This window comes from Pantherophis guttatus, chromosome 3, assembly GCF_059756535.1.
Source record: "Pantherophis guttatus breed Tessera chromosome 3, ASM5975653v1, whole genome shotgun sequence".
NCBI lineage: Eukaryota > Metazoa > Chordata > Lepidosauria > Squamata > Colubridae > Pantherophis > Pantherophis guttatus.
The window spans coordinates 82,273,927-82,293,701 of NC_142065.1; the positions used below are offsets into that span (position 1 = coordinate 82,273,927).

The following is a 19,775-nucleotide window of genomic DNA, read 5'->3' on the forward strand; positions in this document are numbered from 1 at the left end:
AGCCAAATGATGGCTAATCAATACATACCACAACAATTACAGGCCGACTGAAAAAGGTGATATCTGATTCATCTGTGTCCCCAGGGAAACCATTATCCCCCGATTCCATGTCTTCATAATCAACCAGCCAACCACTAGCTTCAGTTGATGGTGACACCTGGATAACAATCTTTAACAAAATGGAGAAAGGGGGAAAAACGACAACAACTGTCAAAGCTGTTTGGGGTTCTGATTGTCACTTGATCAGAAACATGCCAGGAAAAGTTGGTTACAAGAAAGATCTAATATTATTGATAGTAGAGAGTACGGTCTGTTACCTATTGTTTTAAGCTTATCTTAGATCAAAATAATAACCACATTCATAGGAAATGCCCTCTGCTTTCCCAAATTTTAGCCTCTTCCTGGGGATATGCTGACTAGGCAGTTTCAGGAAGTTTACAGATTGGGGAAAATTTGCTTTAGTTTGTGTACAGTATGCAAACTGAAGAAGGAGCCTATGAAAAAGGCTATAGAGGTAGTCCTTAACATACAACAGTTCATTTAGTAAACATTCAAAGTTGCAACGGCACTGAAAAAATTGACTTATAACCATTTTTCAAACTTACGACTGTTGTGGCATCCCAATGGTCATGTGATCAAAATTCAGATGCTTGGCAACTGACTCATATTTATGACAGGGGTCATGTGATCACCTTTTGTGACCTTCTGACAAGCAAAATCAATGGGGAAGCCAGATTCATTTTACAACTGTATTTCTAACTTAACAATTGCAGTGATTCACATGTCTTAAGTGGGACAAAATTCACTTAACAAATATCTCACTTAGCAACAGAAATGTGAGGCTCAATTGTGGTCATAAGTTGAGGACTATCTGTATGATCTGTGTCAACTCGGTCAGAACCCTGACACTCTGGTCAGCAGGATTGCTTAAGAACAGTTCACCTTAACTTTTGCAGTTGATTACAGTTTATTTAAACTGTGATTGCTAGTTTGCCCAGAACTTGTCAGGAATTGGTCAAAGGTAAATGAATGCTGAATGATTCCTTTTCTTTTCAATAGAGAATAAAAAGAGGAAGTACATATAGTATGGCGAGTTTCTAAATGATGCTGAACATTCGTCTTGTAGGAAGATACTTAATATTACTATTAGAAAGGGCTACCCCAGGATCTAAACCCCTATATCTTTCCAGTCAGTCAATTTATCTATCTGCATCATGGTAAAAATAGGCTTATTGTTTGACTTCCAAACCTGGAGTGTAATAGCAGTAACATATTGGCTTTAAAAAGCTGTCCAAGTATTGGCACAGAAATGAATATACCAGCAGTTTTACTCCTCTTTCTGGTAAAACTATAACATATACCGCATTTCAAAAAAGTAATGGCTCATTGAACTGGACTTGCATATATCCTACTTTTTAATAATCATCACAGTATTTAGTAGGCAAAGAGCTGTAACTTTATATTATTTCAGTATTTCTTTCTTTTTTTTTTTTGAAGCACACACAAAAAAAGTGAATTTTCTTCTTTTTACTTTTCTTTTGTATTTTTTCCTCCCTGTTATACACATTAAAGTTTTTACCACTTTTTTAAAAACAACAAAATAAAACCCTTTCTCAATTTAACTCCCCTATTGAGCGCATTACTCATTTTCTACTTGCTTTTCATACACAAATGTTTCCTACATATTCTTCTGGGTTTCCTGATGATGCAGCGTTTCTTCAATTTAGTTCTACCTTTGTTTTCCCACATGACAGATGGTTGACACACAAAAGATATTTTGACGTTTTTCAGGCATTTGTGCATAATTCACTGCTAGTTTCAGTGATTTAGAAATTGGTCCGAGTACTAAGAAAAATCTGTGCTTTTGAGATCAATTTAATGTTTAAAGATAGCAGTCCAACTGCTGAGTTGAGATCCAGATGTATTTTTCCACAGCCTGTTGATCTATAGTTTTTGTTGGGTGCATCTCTAGATCAAATGCCAAAAGCTCTAGCCAATAAAGGATTTTAAATGGCCTTTTGAAAAAATAATTGGATAAGGCTATGTCTGATCAGGTTGCCTTAGCTATATTTGAATTGGACAACAATTTTTTCTTCATTTGCCAAAATTGTCACTATGTGCTGAAATTACAAAAGCCAATAGCTATGCTTGTTTACCTGAACTGGCCAACATCCACCCAAGTCACAGTGAAAATGCTGAACCAGATTGAAGGGAAAAATCTTACTTGGGCACAATAACTTGCATAGCTGCTTACACACTTGGAAAAATCAATTGGATTCAAATTTCCAGCGCCGAATATACATTAACATTGAAAATATATTTAACATAACTAGGATACACCAGGAAATACCCCATTCAAAAGCATATATACTATGATTTAACTTAAAATATAACTTTGGAATTGTCAAATTACTGTATTTGGTTTACTTCTAAATAAGTTCATGCTTGCGTCTAGTATTGAAAAATTATTGCAATTATTCAAATACTCTCACCCCAATCCCATATAACAATGATGGGCAACTGAAAGAGATATCATACAGTTCTATAAAAATATTTGTCCTTGTTCAGATCTTTGCATACCTTTGCCCCTGAATGTTATCAGATATATATTCTCTACTGAAATAGAATCTGTGTGACAAACTAATATTAAAATTTCACACTTGCTTCGTATATGTCCTAAACAAAGTGGCAAAGTGCTAGAATGAAAAAATAAAATTCACAGATTCCTTAACTAGTTGCACCATTTTAGTTGTTATAACTGCAACCAAACAGTTCCAGTTCTTAGTGATCAGTCTTTTACATTGTTCTGTAGGAATTTTGGCCCATTCCTCCATGGCAAACAGCTTCAGAAACATTTGAGGGTCTTCTAGCATGATCATTTCCATCCTTCTGAGGTCAGTAAAATGAGGACCCAGATTGTTGGGAGCAATATGCTGACCCTGTAAACCAGAGGTGGGTTTCAGCAGGTTCTGATCAGTTCTGGAGAACCGGTAGCAGAAATTTTGAGTAGTTTGGAGAACCAGTAGTAAAAATTCTGACTGGCCCCGCCAGGGGGAAAGAGAAAAAAAAAAAAGGACAATGGGGGGGGGGGGGGGGGAAAGAGAGGAATGAAATGAAGACATAGGGGGGAAAAGACAAAATAATAGAAGGAAGACCATGATGAAACAATGCTTAAAAATGATAAGATATATATATGTTGTATGTTATGTGAATGTCATATATGTGTTATAATAAAAATTATCAATTAAAAAAATTCTGACTGGCCCCGCCCCCATCTATTCTCTGCCTCCCGAGTCCCAGCTGATCGGGAGGAAATGGGGATTTTGCAGTAACCTTCCCCTGGAGTGGGGAGGGAATAGAGATTTTACAGTATCCTTCCCCTGCCACGCCCACCAAGCCACACCCACAGTAGTAAAAAATGTTTGAAACCCACCACTGCTGTAAACCGCTTAGAGAGGTCTGTAAAGCACTGTGAAGCGGTATGTAAGTCTGCAGGTTGGATGACTTTACTTCAGAAATAACAGACAAAAGATCAGACCCTGTCGATAAGTCAACAGTACCCACATTAAGTTCTTGTAATTTTCAGGAACAAAGATATGCCAAAATTCAGACAATCAAAAGCGGGATGGGGGAGTTTTAGTTCACAGACATATATAGGCATATTTGAAGAATGAAATGAGATAGTGCTACCATCCCACTGTCTCTTGTTAGAAGTCAACATTATATATGGTATCCAGTGGTGGGTTTCACTTACCTTTGCTACCAATTCGCTTGCACACATGTGCAGAGCGTATTTGATGACGTCTGGGTGGGTGAGCGGAGCCTCCCGCTGCCACTATTACTGGGTCGCCCGAACTGGGGCGAACCGGTAGCAACCCACCACTGATGGTATCATATGTGTCGGATGAAAGATATTATAATGAACTAAAAAGTCGCTAGGAAATATTCCTCCCATCTTGTGTATTTTGCCCATCACTGTTTTTAGATATAAATCTGGAAAAAGATGTGGAACAGATTTCGCTAGCTTTGCATCGGAGAAACAGCTCAGAACTAATCTGTGCTGCTCCTCCTAATGTCTTCTAAGAGCTGAGGTGCAGAAAGAGAGATTTGGGATTCCATCTCAGTATTCTAGGAGATAAGAGACTTACAGAGTTGAGATAGACGACGTTATCCAAAGGATAGGGAATCTGTCGGGTCCCACAATCGTGCAAAGATGACTCCAGAATAAAATGGGTCCTGTTTGTTTTAGCTCTGCAATTAGGATCCAACAGAGAGAGCTGTGTCCCAATGAAACCACTAGCCTAAAAGAAAACAGAACAAGACAAATGGTTATACCCGAACCACTGATCAGAACTGCAAAGGACAGTGACAAAAGGCAACAACTGGTATCAAGCATTTTCTCCGACACTGAGAAATTCTGTATTGGAAATCTATTGTATGATTATTTTTGCTGTCACAATGAATGAAGTAGGAAACAAGCAGGGCAGGTATTCAGCCAATAAGCAACTGGATAGTCTACCCATTCAGTAGAATGAAATTTCAAGATCCTGAGATTGTAAAGTAGACTTGAACATTTCAGAATATAATACTGTAGAGAAATAGGATTTTTGAAGTTCCCATCCAGTTAGAAACAAAATGAAGCTTCTTTACATGTATAAAAGCTATTATAGAAGGGAGGAAGGCAGTACACTTCTCCATTTCTTCTCCATGGGATTTCTATATGAGTGGACTTTTAAATGGAGAGAGATTTACAAAAAGCGACCAGCTATTTGAAATGATCCAGTCCATTCTACTATCTCAAAACTATGACTTTATTCTCTTGACTACGCTTTGAGCCGTATCTGAAGAAAAGCTGCAATGCTGAGACTGTGGACTCAGCTGAGCGTTAATACTTTTTAGAGCCAAATGGAATACTAATGGCCCCTTAGATCACATGACTCTTGCTGAGCTGACGAGAAGAACAACTTTTGCCTTGGCTTTTGCTTTGAGGTTCAGCAGAACCATAGTCATCAGAACAAACAAGGGGAACTCCAAGCAATACAAAGCAGTTGTGATGATACCAGACTTGCACCGGTATTCATATGACGATCCAGAATCCAAAATAATTCATTTTGAAATGAAATTAAAATAGCATACTAACCTCCAGTGAGTCTTTTGCTACAGCTACCATCATGGATGTATCGTTACATATCACAGACATGGCAACATCAACGCTACCCTGCACTTCTTCTGGTTCCGGGTCTCTTGGAAGAAGCTGTTCAAAACCATGGCTGGCCATGATTGGGTCAACCGTATCGGCTGACGGCAAGGAGCCTTGGTTGTTCTCATGAAGAAAACTGAAATGCATGTCTTCGTTCAAACGTGAGGTTGGAGGGGATTTAATGCCATGCAGCAGTTCCTTCAGCTCTGGTGGAAGGAAATCTTCTTCTTCTTCATCATTCATTTCTTCTACAGAAAGAGAAAAATTACAAATAGTAATTCCATGCAACTTATTCATAACTAGAATCATGCACTGGTTAGTTCACATAGCATGTTAAACCATGTCTATGGAGATTCTCAGTCATCCAGGTCATGGCTTTTTCATGATTAAAAAAGCACATTTGGGACATGTTAAACCATGATATTATTTTTTTTCCTTTCCTTTCCCAAGAAATAGTTTCTTTGCCCTATTTTTCTTGCAACAAGTCAATGTTTGATACAGTGATTCCCAGCTTGTTTTAACCGTGACTTATTATGTCTGAATGTGTAACACTGGTTTATTCCTACATTTGTCTTTAACTCAATTTAGCTCTTGTTGTTCCTGGCAGAAGTAACAAAGAGAAAAATCCTAGGAATTTACCCAATAAATCTTTTCGGCAAAACTGGCTTTGGCTTGTTCCTGGCTTTCTCAACAAATCATGGTTATAACAAATCGCTATAACAAATGCCGACTTAGCAGGATGCATGAAACAGACATTAAGTTAAGATTGCTATTTAAAGTACAATTAGGATCTGACACTTCTCTTTCTTCACAGAAAACAACAATGAAGGTATCTCCTCTTCTTTCCTTCAACTTGCCTGGTATTGTTTCCCTCTTGAAAAACTAGCTTCCTTTTATTTCCTTGTTCTTGGAGGGGTAAAAACAGCCTTGGCATGGTATGCAAAATATAAAAGCCTGTATTCCCTCAGCATCCTTAGCTCAGGACAACAGAACGTTTGAAAAATAAAGTACAAAGCTGAGAATCATCTCACAAATGTAGCATTCCGCACTGTAACTTCTGGGAGCAAAAATGCCCATCAAGTATCTTCTCAATTCAAGACCTTTGGAAAAATGGATCAAAGGGAACAAAAGAATATTGTTGTATTTAATACGATCTGATGTTCTTCCTTACCTGCATCCACAAGTTGTAGGTGAAATCTATTAGCAAGGGGTGCTTTTGTGTAAGTAGTAACTGGGTAGTGGCCATGGTCATATGCCCAGGCAATCAAATTCTCATGAGAGGAAGGCATATCAAACACTATGGTTTTGCTCATTGCCATAGAGCGTTCGGTTTCTTTTCCAAAGCCAACCCCATTTGATGTCTATAAAATAGAAAATAAAATTTGTAGTCCTAGATAAGAGTTTTGTTTCTTACAAAAGTTAATTTTTTTGTAAATTGAAAGGTTTAGTTAACTATCACTTCAGTTCAAACTTTGCTTTCGTTCATTCATTTTATACCATTCAATCAATGTTTTCTTGTCCACACAAGGAATTTTATCAAAAGGAACAAAAATTAGTGGGTAATGTGTAAGATATGTTCAAACAATTTTAACTGAGGAATATCCACATGACAGAATCTCACCGCTTCATGAGATTCTTCTATTGATAACCGCAACATATAAAATGGCTCTACGGGTTGATTACATCATATAATGCCTTTTACCATAACTGCACTCAGCAACCAGAATGAGATCCTCCCTGCCAAGGGATAATTGAGAGGAAATACATACTGCAACAGCTTTCTGCAACCTGATGCTCTCTAAGTATGTTTGAACTTCAGTTCTCAGAATTTCCAGTCAATTGGGGAAAGGAGAGAAAAGACACTGTAATGATTCTTATGGCTTATAATTCATTACCAATGATTGGCAGGATATGAGATCCTCTTTCCTCTACCACCTGCCCCTATCAGGCAGCAGGATTTGAATTAAATTGTAATTGTTGACGTCAGAATGTTTGGACAAACAGGGAACCATCTGCAAAACTGAAGATCATCCCCAAGTAAACTTTAAGTCTTTGAAAATATATATATCTTCCACTAAGGCAATGAATACAATTAGAGCAATATATTAAAGTGTGCAATAAAAATAAAACATTATATGTACATCCAAGTTCCCTTAACATTTACAAAAAGCTTCTGAGAATCTCCAAACCAGGACACTTTAGCAATGTTGCATTTAAGCAATAGTTGGAAAATTGTTACTCAGAAATCATGCTTTGCTGCATAAAAGGAATTATGTATAGTACTCAAGATAGTGGGATAACAATAGACCTCATTTGAGTAGAATGTTCTTGGTAGCCCCTGTAGTGGGCTCATTTTCCCTTTCTGACATACCTTTCTCCTTTCATTTTATTTTCTCCTGAACGTCATCACTCTGCTAAACAAATAATTCCCTCAACACTGTCAAACTATCTCCACTACTATTAATCTTCCCATCGTTCCCACCACCCATCTCCTTCCACTTATGACTGTAACTTTGTTGCTTGCATCCTTACGATTTATATTGATATTGTTTCTTGATTGCTTATTTGTACCCTATGACTATCATTAAGTGTTGTACCTTATGATTCTTGATGAACGTATCTTTTCTTTTATGTACACTGAGAGCATATGCACCAAGACAAATTCCTTGTATGTCCAATCACACTTGGCCAATAAAAATTTCTATTCTATTCTATTCTATTCTATTCTATTCTATTCTGTTCTGTTCTGTTCTGTTCTGTTCTGTTCTGTTCTGTTCTGTTCTGTTCTGTTCTGTTCTGTTCTGTTCTGTTCTATTCTATTCTATTCTATTCTTGTTTCTCTTTTTCAAGCAACCCTGAGACTGTAGGACATCCCATCCCAATTCAGCCAATGCTTTCTCTTTGCCTTCCACTTCAGTAAAAGCCCTTCAAAGTGTTATTGATTTTAAACATACATCTGAGTCTAAAGTTGTAATCGCACCTCTTAGCATGGTGTGATTTTACTTAAACATCCTCATGCAGTGGTAGAAATCTGATTTTCTTGAGCAGCAAATCTATCACAAAAGTCCTATGTAAACAAGGTTTAGGCTGCCTTGGAGTCCTCTTGATGGGCCTAACTGGAGTATTTCTAGCAATTGTTTTCATTTTTCACAAGGTCCCAAGAAGGTAGCTGTGAGAAATGAAAAGGACTGTTACATCTAGTTGCATAAAGCTGCTCAGAAGCATTCATTTTTACTCTATTTAAGAGTAGGAGATTCTAACATTATGTAACGAGATCCCAGCACCTGCCTCAAAATGCTGATACTAACACTGTCTAAACTGGAGCTATTGTCACTGAGAAATACCCTATTTAGCAATACTGTGCGTAACTGACAACTGGTGAGCACTGCTCTATGCAATTGTTGGTTTTACTGTATGCCTCCCAGAATTACATTTGTGACATAAGCAGCCATATAAATTAAACTGGCAGACAGATAGATAGAAGATAGATGGTTTCATTTATGAATGCATTCTTGAGAGCAGAAGGAATCGGATAGCCACTGAATTCCTTCAGCTTTTAGAACTGTGACTGGAACAAGACAGGAACTTCACATACATGGGACTCTTCCCCTTTCAATTGCTCTTAAGAAGCTGTGATGGCGCAGTGGTTAGAGTGCAGTACTGCAGGCTACTTCTGCTGATCACCGGCTGCCAGCAGTTTGGCAGATCGATTCTCATCAGGCTTAAGGTTGACTCAGCCTTCCATCCTTCCGAGGTCGGTAAAAATGAGGACCCAGATTGTTGGGGACAATATGCTGACTCTGTAAACCGCTTAGAGAGGGCTGTAAAGCACCATGAAGCGGTATATAAGTCTAAGTGCTATTGTTATTAATATTTAAATAATAATATTATTTAACAACTTGATTCTTGTTGAATGAAGAGCTTGAAAAAAAAAAGGTTCAAAGTCAACAGGTGCTCAGAATAGGATGCAATGCATCCCTGAGGTTTATAAAGGCTTTCAGAAATGAACGTTGATCCATCCTTTACACCAGAGATGGAGAACGAAGACCCTATTATAACTTGTGGACTTCAACTCCCAGAAATCTTGAGCCAGCCAGGAATTCTGGGAGTTGAAGTCTACAAGTCATAAAAGGGCCATCGTTCCCCAACCCTGCCTTACACAGTAGCAGGCTGCTTGGTCAGTTAGGAGAAAACAAAGCGCCAACAATATTAGCAAAAGAGGGGGAGACATTTAGTCAGCCATCTGTTATCAGGCCTTTCCTTGTTCACAGCAAGGCACGAGCTGTTAACAGACCCATGCCTCCTCCACATCACAAAACAGGGCAGTATCTACTTACAATGGCTTCCAACCTCCCCTGTACGTCATGGGATTTGATGACCCAGTTGACAGACTTTCTGCACTTGAGGATAAGTACAAGATCCCTGACAAGTGTGGTGTCTGGCCGAGATGGTCTGATGTCAATGATGATATCCACCTGGAAAGCACTGGAAAAGCAAGGCAGAGTCAGCCAGCATGCCAGAAAATTTCTGCTCTCAACCTTCTTCCAATCCATCATGTTCCCAGTGTCTGGCCAGTAGATTAAAACACTGGAGGTTATCCCAGACGTCCAGCATGTGCAAAACAGACTGTTCCGCCACACTTGCTAGAACAATTTTAAATAACAATGGAAACAACATACTTTTTACGCTAATAATGCTCCTCAAAAGCTTGTCTTTCCCATTTAAAGAGTGCACATTTTCTCTGTTTTGGTGTCAGTTCAAGAAAACCACTTAGAGCTGGCTTTTCACATCTCCACAAAAGAGCTATCTTCTTTTGCACCAGAAGTTTTAAATGAAGATTTTATATTTCTGTTCCCTTTGGTATGTAATATGAAACAAAAGTCACTTTGCTGTCTCTTCAAACCATAGTTTGGCAAACAGCAAAATAGACTGAAGAGTTCAATCTGCTCGCTGGATTTTAGAAGCAAATCTACATACACAAAATTACTGAATATTTGCAGCTTTACTTTATATTTAAAATGACACACAGATATGACAGCTCTGTCATATCTGGATTGTGTTGCCAGTTTTAAACCAATAGCCAATTTCTTGCTCTCCAACTCCTGATTGTGAGCCCTATTCCCTCTTCTCAACCCCTTTACAACTTTATACTATTCCCTTTTATTCTTTGGAATACTAATTTATGTCTCTTTTATGCCAGCTCCATAAAACTATTCAATTCTTGGTAGATAATTTTCTTAACAAAAATGTGTATGTGGTCTCTATATTACCTTCTCCCATGATGTCTGATCAACTTTCTAGTTTAATTTTCAGCATTTCCCAGTAGTTTCCCACCTAGTAGGAATCATGACCAACCCTCCTGAGTTTTTCTGAGTTAAGAATAAATAGATAACAGTCAGGCCCAGGTGAAGGTCCAATTAAACTGATTTATTGCTACTCGTGTCTTTGCACAGGAATATTCTTAACTAATGGTGCCTGCTTGGAGTTAGATAAGGAGCAACAGGATTCAAGGAGGGGTTGGATTTAGTTCCCCTGTGGCTATTAGGGATTCTAGGCTGAGTCCCCTTTTAACTCTGCCCCCAGATTCTGGCATTCATTCCACTGTGGGTTTCAGCAGGTTCTGACCAGTTCTGGAGAACCGGTAGCAGAAATTTTGAGTAGTTTGGAGAACCAGTAGTAAAAATTTGACTGGCCTTGCCCCCATCTATTCCCTGCCTCCTGAGTCCCAGCTGATCAGAAGGAAATGGGGATTTTGCAGTAACCTTCCCCTGGATTGGGGAGGGAATAGAGATTTTACAGTATCCTTCCCCTGCCACGCCCACCAAGCCATGTCATGCCCACCAAGCCACACCCACAGAACCAGTAGTAAAAAATTTTGAAACCCACCAGATTCATTCCCCTAAAATACCAACCTTATTGTCACCAGCTATGACAGCTTCTTATAAGAAAAGGTACATATCCATCATATAATCCTAATCATGGTAGAATTTGGAAGCAAAGAGAACTTTGAACAACTTTTAAACTTATGCCCAATTATTGCGTGCTGCATGTTTAAGCCAGATGTCCAATCCTTTATACAGCTGACTTTTGTGTTTATTACAATTTGGCACTGAAACCATCATTTTAAGAGAAAATACCACATCTAATTTGATTTGCTTCATTAGATTTATCCCGTGTTTGAAATGTTAGGTCAAAGATGTTGAATTTATGACATTAAAACATCAATATATCAGTTTCAATTATAAAATGGTTAGTTTTCTACTTATTCTCTAATGTCTATAAAATCTAGTCTCAACTTGAATATTTTGTACTTTTATACTTTTTATATGGCTTTTACAATATGAGGCTTGGTGCCTTTAAAACTGCTGTAGGGCTGAAATCAGTTCCTTCCCAGTTTGGAGAAATATAATTTGATTTAAAACTTTTACCTGTTTGAATCAGGTGCAATAAGTTCAATTATATGAACTTCTTTATCGTGGGCCACACTAGAGATAATGCATCCCTCTGCTGTCTTTGGTTGTAGGTATCCCGCAAGATAGTTTAAAGAAATAAAGTTCTTTTCTATGTTGCATGTTGTAGGAAAAAATTGAACTAAAAAAAAGAGAAAAAGATAAATTATTTCATACATTGGTTTTAATTACCTGAGATTATCAAATGCAATTATACCAATTACATTTGCAGTGATGCCAAAACAAAATATGATATTCTTTTGTGTTCAGAACTGATCCTTCCCTTTTGTACATTTTTACAAATTTAATCAATTTTAAGTCATACCAAAATGTAGTAATTTATACCACAACCTGTAAGACATTAGAGAAATCTCATGTGTGCTAAAAGTCAAAATTCTCCTTCCTTTTTCTATTTGATTTTATTTGTTCAAGTGCAGAGTAAGAGGCCTGGAGAGAAATCTAATTTTCGGCATTTTCCGTGTGTGCAGTTCATGTTATTCAAGCCTTTTTTTCTGCTTATAGTACATTTTTGTTAACAGAGTTACAATTCAACAATTAACATGGAGATCCAAAGTTTTTATATTACAGAATTCATAATTAAGGGTAAAGAATAGCAAAGCTCAGTCTAGCTTAAATATGCACATCAGGTGTCAGAATAATGGATACAATTTCTCACACCATTTCAAATCTCGAGCAAAGCTTTGGTGCCAGAAAATGGTTAAAGACTGAGAAAAACAAATCCCCTTATTCCTCCAAACCAATGTTTCCAAATTTGCCTTAACCCAGGCTTGCAATCACAGAGAGAGTGACACACTTTGTGCTAGTTCCACCTAATGCACACATAGGATGACTTATCTTAGGGAACTGTCAATTTAGACCACAGATGCTCAACTTTTGACCTTTCAGAATCACCACTGCTACCTATGGAACACTTTCTCTGAAAACAAGAACTCTATTCACAGAGCTCAAGTTATTTATAACAACACACATGCAAAAATACAACAGACAAATATCCCCAAATCAGGGGTGAAATCCAGCAGGTTCTGACGGGTTCTGGAGAACCGGTAGCAGAAATTTTGAGTAGTTCGGAGAACCGGCAAATATCACCTCTGGCTGGCCCCCGAGTGGGGTGGGAATGGAGATTTTGCAGTATCCTTCCCCTGCTACACCCACCAAGCCACACCAGGCCCACCAAGCCACGCCCACAGAACCGGTAGTAAAAAAATTTAGATTTCACCACTGCCCCAAATACAATCCTGCATCAAGAATACATGCAAAGACTGTATTCATTCTTCAATGTTAGAAGGACAAAGCAACCCTAGATTTATAATCTGGAAATTACAAATTCATTTTCTGGTTACGAACTAGCTCTTGATCTGTGTAATAAATTAATTTATGTACTCAAGATCTAATTACATGTTTAGACATTAATCTGATTCCTTATATGGAACATATGATTTTTTCTTTGCTTCCCTCTCTGTTCACTTTTCTTTTTTATCCCTTTTCTCCATTTTTGTAGATTGCTGATTAAAGCAATAAAACATGGTATGAATGTCTCACTGTTCATTGGCTTTTAATACAACTTCCAATACAGGTACTGCTCGACTTATGACCCAAAATTTCTGATGTTAAGCAAGATAGTTGTTAAGTGAATTTTGTCCCACTTTATGACCTTTCTTGCCACAGGTGTTAAATGAATCACTGCATTTGTTAAGGTAGTAACACGGTTGTTAAATGAATCTGGCTTCCCCATTGACTTTGCTTGTCAGAAAGTTGCAAAGGGGGGGTCACATGACCCTAGTATACTGCAACCGTCGTAAATATGAGGCATTGCCAACTGTCTGAATTTTGATCACGCGACCATACAGTCGTAAATGTGAAAATGGTCATAAGTCACTTTTTTTAGTGCTGTTGTAACTTCGAACAGTCACTAAATGAACTGTTGTAAGTCAAGGACTGCCTGTATTTTAAAAGAGAGAGAGAGAAACTCAATCTCCAACTTCTTCCATATCATATTTAATTAGGATTTCTGCTTTATTTTGGTACTGTCCATGGGATTTTACCATAAGGAAGGCTGAGTGCCAAAGAATTGAGGCCTTTGAACTATGGTGCTGGAGAAAACTCTTGCGAGTCCCTTGGACTGCAAGGCGATCAAACTGGTCAGTCCTAGAGGAGATCAACCCTGACTGCTCTTTAGAAGGCCAGATCATGAAGATGAAACTCAAATACTTTGGCCACCTAATGAGAAGGAAGGACTCATTGGAGAAGAGCCTAATGCTGGGAAAGATTGAGGGTAAAAGAAGAAAGGAACGACAGAGAACGAGGTGACTGGATGGAGTCACTGAAGCAGTAGGCGTGAGCTTAAATGGACTCCAGAGGATGGTAGAGGACAGGAAAGCCTGGAGGAATGTTGTCCATGGGGTCGTGATGGGTCGGACACGACTTCGCAACTAACAATAACAACTGCTTTATATCCTACTTTGGAATCATTATGATTTTCATGAAAAGCAGATAGCGCTCTTTACAAAATAAATAGAAAAGGAACTAAACTATTATTTTTGTTTCCTTGTCTTTTTAATAAATTAAAAGCCACAAATGTTGTAAACTTTTCCTATAGGGGAATTCCTCCAGCCTTTTGATTGTTTGGGTTGACCTTTCCAATATCCAACTTATATGTAGGTCTTTGGTTATTCGGGTCTTCTCCCACGTAAAATTGGAAGTGTCTTGGTGACGTTTCGACGAAGTCTCATTCGTCATCTTCAGGCTGGTGTTCTCGGCTTCGTGCTTCCAGGAGCAATGTGAGATCGCAGCTGTCTCTTCCTTTTAACTGCTAGTGGGGGTGTGAGCTGATTGGGTGGGAACTTGGCTGTGTTCTGATTGGGTGGAGGTGTGTTCTGATTGGTTAGGGGCTTGGCTGTGCTCTGATTGGATGGGGGGTTGGTTGTGCTCTGATTGGCTGGGGGGGTGTTCTGTTTGGGTGGGGGCTTGGTTGTGCTCAGCTTAGTCTGAGTTGCAGGGGGATTTGAGCTGGTGAGCTGCGTTGTTGTTGTTGTTTGGCTTCGTGTTTGTGGCCATGCGAGCTCTTCATGGTGGGTGTCAGTCTGCTTCATGTATGGATTGGAGGGGTTTAAAGTGGCTAATGATGCAGCTGCGGTCTGGCTTCTGGTCCTTGGTCGTGGTTCATTATCAGTGTGGGTTTGAGTCTGCTTTCTGCGTGGATGTGTGGTGGTGACCTCCTGTGTGGCTCTCGTGAGTGTGGGTCTGGTGTCATTCGTCGTGTTAGGGACTCGTTTGTCAATAAGGGCGGGTTTCCAAATGGCTGGTAGGCGGGAGGTATCATCTCGTTTGTTCATGCTGTGTGGGCGTTTTTCTATCTCGATGGCTTCTCTGATTATTCTGTTGTTAAAGTGTTCAGTTTTGGCGATAGTTCTGGTCTTTTTAAAGTCAATATCATGTCCTGTGGCTTTAAGGTGTTGGACCAGGGAAGAAGTTGGTTCCTCTTTTCTGACTGAGTTCTTGTGTTCTTCTATGCGTGCACTTATTCGTCTGTTGGTTTGTCCGATGTATGTGGTGGGGCAGGCGGTGCATGGGATTTCATATACTCCTTGATTTTCTAACTCAATTTTGTCTTTGGGGTTCCTTAGGATGGTGGATATTTTTCGGTTTGTGCAGAATGCTGTCTTGATGTTATGTTTATGGAGGATTTTGCTTATTCTGTCTGTGGTGCCTTTTATGTATGGGAGGAGGGCTTTGCCGTTTTCTTGTTCTCTGTCTTGGATTTTAGTGGGGGTTTCTTTTTGGATTAGGTTGGTGATCTTATTTCTTTGGAATCCATTCTTTGGAAGCCAAACAACAACGCAGCTCACCAGCTCAAATCCCCCTGCAACTCAGACTAAGCTGAGCACAACCAAGTCCCCACCCAAACAGAACACCCCCCCAGCCAATCAGAGCACAACCAACCCCCCATCCAATCAGAGCACAGCCAAGCCCCTAACCAATCAGAACACACCTCCACCCAATCAGAACACAGCCAAGTTCCTACCCAATCAGCTCACACCCCCACTAGCAGTTAAAAGGAAGAGACAGCTGCGATCTCACATTGCTCCTGGAAGCACGAAGCCGAGAACATCAGCCTGAAGATGACGAATGAGACTTCGTCGAAACGTCGCCAAGACACTTCCAATTTTACGTGGGAGAAGACCCGAATAACCAAAGACCTACATACAAACACCCGCGAAAACCTGAGAAAACATTATATACATATATATATATATATATATATACATACATACATACATACATATATATATATACATACATACATACATGGTCACTCACATCTGATCATACCAAAGACATTGTATGAATGGATCAAGACTGGCAGTTTTATCTTTAATCTTTTCCACCCTAACTCAGTTTTAGTCTCCCTTTGCCTTCCACTCTAGAGCAGGAGTCTCCAACCTTGGCAACTTTAACACTTGTGGACTTCAACTCCCAGAATTCCTCAGCCAGTAAAGCTAGAGGATCTTTCTGTGTAAACCATGAGAAAGTTAATCTATTCACGGAGTCTGACAGAGCACTCCCCAAACATCTGTTAAGTATCCTGCCAGATGGGATCTCAAAAGCTGCAGAGATATTCTGCCAACTCCTCCCATTCAGACAATGGAAAGTGATCCTGAAGATGTCCATCTTGCACTCAGATTAATGTACTCAAAAGGCACACGTGCAAAATTGATTCTCAATGCAAGCAACCCACGGTCTTTAAATGGGCAAATGGCTTTCCAACCACTTCTCTGAGAATATCACCACGCGTTTGAATGAGAAACACTACAGGAGATTTTGTATCTTCACTGTGTGTTTCTAGAATGTCCTCTTGTTTCAGTCATCAATACCAGCAGATAAATAAATCAAAAAGGGGACAGCTTCTTTCATCATGTTGGTATCACCTTAAATCATTTGCTGTTTGGATTAATTCAGCAGCAGGGGACAATCATAGTGTAATAATAAATTACCTACATTGTAGGTAAAGGTCAAGACTCCTTTGAGCTTAACTAGACTTCTGGTGATTATATGGACATACCCAGGTAGATTTCATGGCAACAAAACCAAATTGCTTTAACATTATGTCTTCCCCCAAGGTGTTTTGGGATTTTCCAGTCTAGCCTTCCACCCAGAGATTCCCTGAAAGTCTTCTATCTAAGGGTTAATGAATTCTGTCCCTTATCTTTGTTTTTTGTTTTGTTTTTTAGCTCTGCTAAACTGGTTAGAGTGTTCTGCACTTAAAATAAAAGATACAGATGCTGAGTTTTGCTTTGGCCTTAGAGCACAATTTGCTGTTGGGAGTGGCATAGCAATACAATAGCACTTAGACTTACCCTATTTTTCAGACTAAGACTCTCCGGACTATAAGACGCACCCAGCTTTTGGGGAGGAAAACAAGAAAAAAAAATCTGCCTCTGCCTCCCAGCATCCATCCGGTATTCATCTGGCCCGTTCACCGCTGTGGCCCGTTTGCAGCCATCACAGCCCTTTTGCTGCAGCCTGTTTGCAATCACCATGGCTTGTTCAGCACAGCATGTTCGCCACCGCTTCGCTATGGCCCATTCACCACCGTGGCCCATTCACCCCCACCACTGCGTCCCATTCTAGAACAGCTGATTGGTACCACATCAACTCCCCTCCCCCCCACCCTGTCACAATATTCACTATATAAGACACACAGACTTTTCCACCCACTTTTTTTTGGGTGGGGGAGAAGTGCATCTTATACTCTGAAAAATACAGTATATACCGCTTCACAAAGTTTTACAGCTCTCTCTAAGCGGTCTACAGAGTCAGCATATTGTCCCCAACAATCTGGGTCCTAATTTTACCAACCTCAGAAGTATGAAAACCTGAGTCAACCTTGAGCCGGTCAGGATCGAACTCCAGATTGTGGGCAGAGTTAGCCTGCAATACTGCATTCTAACCACTGTGGCATCATCTTGAGTACAGGTAGTCCTTGACTTATAACAGTTCATTTAACGACCATTCGAAGTTGCCATGGCACTGAAAAAAGTGACTTATGACTGTTTTTCACGCTTACAACCGTTGCAGCATCTCCATGGTCATGTGATCAAAATTCAGCCACCCACAACTGACTCATATTTATGACATCTGCAACGTCCCAGGAATCATGTGATCACCTATTGCGACCTTCTGACAAGCAAAGTCAATGGGGAAGGTAGATTCACTTAACAACTGTGTTACTTATGTAACATCTGCAGTGATTAACAACTGTGGAAAGAGAGGTCATAAATGTGACCTCTCACTTAAAAGCCTCACTTAACAACATAAATTTTGGGCTCAATTGTGGTCATAAATTGAAGACTACCTGTATTTTCGGAGGCTGAGATTGGGTAGTTATTTTGTTCTTTGTGACTAAGTTGATTTTCCAGAATGTACGGCCACCACAATCATCTACATCCTTGCTGCCATTGCATTAGGCTGGGGCAGGTCATGGAGGAATGGAAAGCATTGAATAGAGATTATGCAGGGATGTCTACGAACAGATCTTGTAAACTGAGCTTTTTAAAAAGAAAAACAAACCTATTACTATGAGGAAATTAAAGGGCATATGAGTGGGTGGGCTTTATGCTGCTGTGTTTTATTTTGCAGGTAGTTAGTGGAAAAATGGGTGAGTGGGTGGTTGGGTATGTGCACTACACTGCTCTGGTGTCTTATTACTGTAATGTTATTCATATAGTTAATGTATGTGTATGTACGTATCTACTTTCAGCAGTTACTCCTATGTGCAAGCAAAAACCTTAGCAAAAGATTGCCTCAACTGCTAATTAATAAGGCCCTAGTTCAACTTATTCATTTTTCTCTATATATTTGCCAATTAAAAAGGGAGTTTTTCAGTAGTCCAGCTTAGGGCTAGGAGACACAGTTTTCATTTTTTATCTACATCTACACCTACTTAGGTTGATATGCTACTCCATCTGAAAAGAATACCCCAAGTAAGGTAAGGGGAGATGACCGTCATTATTTATTGTCTTGTTTACTGCTTAATGTAAAGGGGGGGGGGTTATAGTAGGCAATAAACAAGACAATGAATAATGACAGGCATCTCCCCTTCATCAACTGCTAGTGGCACTTCCTCTGTTTAACCAACCATGTTGTCCGCAAAGATCCTCCAGGTAACCCAGGTCCTGACAGCTTTCTGAAACACTACCAGGATTTCAACCATCCTTATCTATGTAAATAACTAATCTATGTAGCTAACCTCTTCCAACATGACCCAACATTGGTGTAAACTTTAGTTCTTTTGGCTTAACAAGATAAGCATTTTTATCAAAAATGTTCATCATGTATCAACTTTCCTCAATAAATTATTGCTGCCAAAAATCATATATCAACAGTAAAATTCCCTGCAGCTGGAAGGTATTTTAAAACGATTTAACTCTAGGATAACGGAAAACCAAAGGGATTATACTCTAGGTGCTAGCAAAGTGCTAACAGGGAAAAAGAGTTTCAGCATTGAAATGGGAACACTTAAATTCATCAAAGTAGATTTTGAAAGACTGTTCACTAATTAATGCTTTATGAAATAAGGGCATCATAATACAGAAGACAAAATGGCAAATCAGAAAAGTTAGAGAGAAAATGTGCAGCTCAGTTGCTCGAAGAAGTAAATGAAAATACAGTTATCTGTAATACCATATATTATATCATGGCAATTTGAAGTAATACAGAAGCCTAACATTCATACAACATCTTCAATAATCTAGATACGGATACGGAAGACTAAAAAAAATTGACACAAAAGTTGACCATCTCAATTGCTATAAACTGGAATCTCAAAAGATGGCAGTCAAAACCCTTTATGCTGCTCTCCGATGTCTTGAGTCTAATTGGTACCCATGCCTGCAAGGTAAATAGCCAAAAAATATATTCAAAAACACTGACTGGATGTATTAGATTCCAGTTTAGGTGCACAAAATTAGAGCACCAATCCATCCATCCATGTTGGCATTTCAATATGCATTGGGTTCCTTACTTTCAAGGAACATACTGAGCAATAAAATATTGTTTCATATTTAGATATTTTGCGGCACTGCCAAAGAGCAGTGCATCATGTATCA

The 19,775-nt window shown here is 39.2% G+C and overlaps 1 protein-coding gene across 8 annotated transcripts in view; it reads right to left on the bottom strand.

The window, feature by feature from the left end:
• Nucleotides 1-19,775, bottom strand: part of TGFBR3 (transforming growth factor beta receptor 3) — a 151,575-nt gene that overhangs the window by 18,140 nt on the left and 113,660 nt on the right. For all 8 annotated transcript variants that reach the window (XM_034437215.3, XM_087889969.1, XM_034437217.3 and 5 more), the window contains exons 6-11: nt 11,629-11,791; nt 9,538-9,685; nt 6,372-6,561; nt 5,141-5,448; nt 4,149-4,301; nt 29-169 (exon numbers count right to left, since the gene is read on the bottom strand). In XM_034437215.3, the coding sequence (XP_034293106.2) occupies nt 29-169; nt 4,149-4,301; nt 5,141-5,448; nt 6,372-6,561; nt 9,538-9,685; nt 11,629-11,791 (1,103 nt within the window). The remainder of the gene's footprint in view (nt 1-28; nt 170-4,148; nt 4,302-5,140; nt 5,449-6,371; nt 6,562-9,537; nt 9,686-11,628; nt 11,792-19,775) is intronic.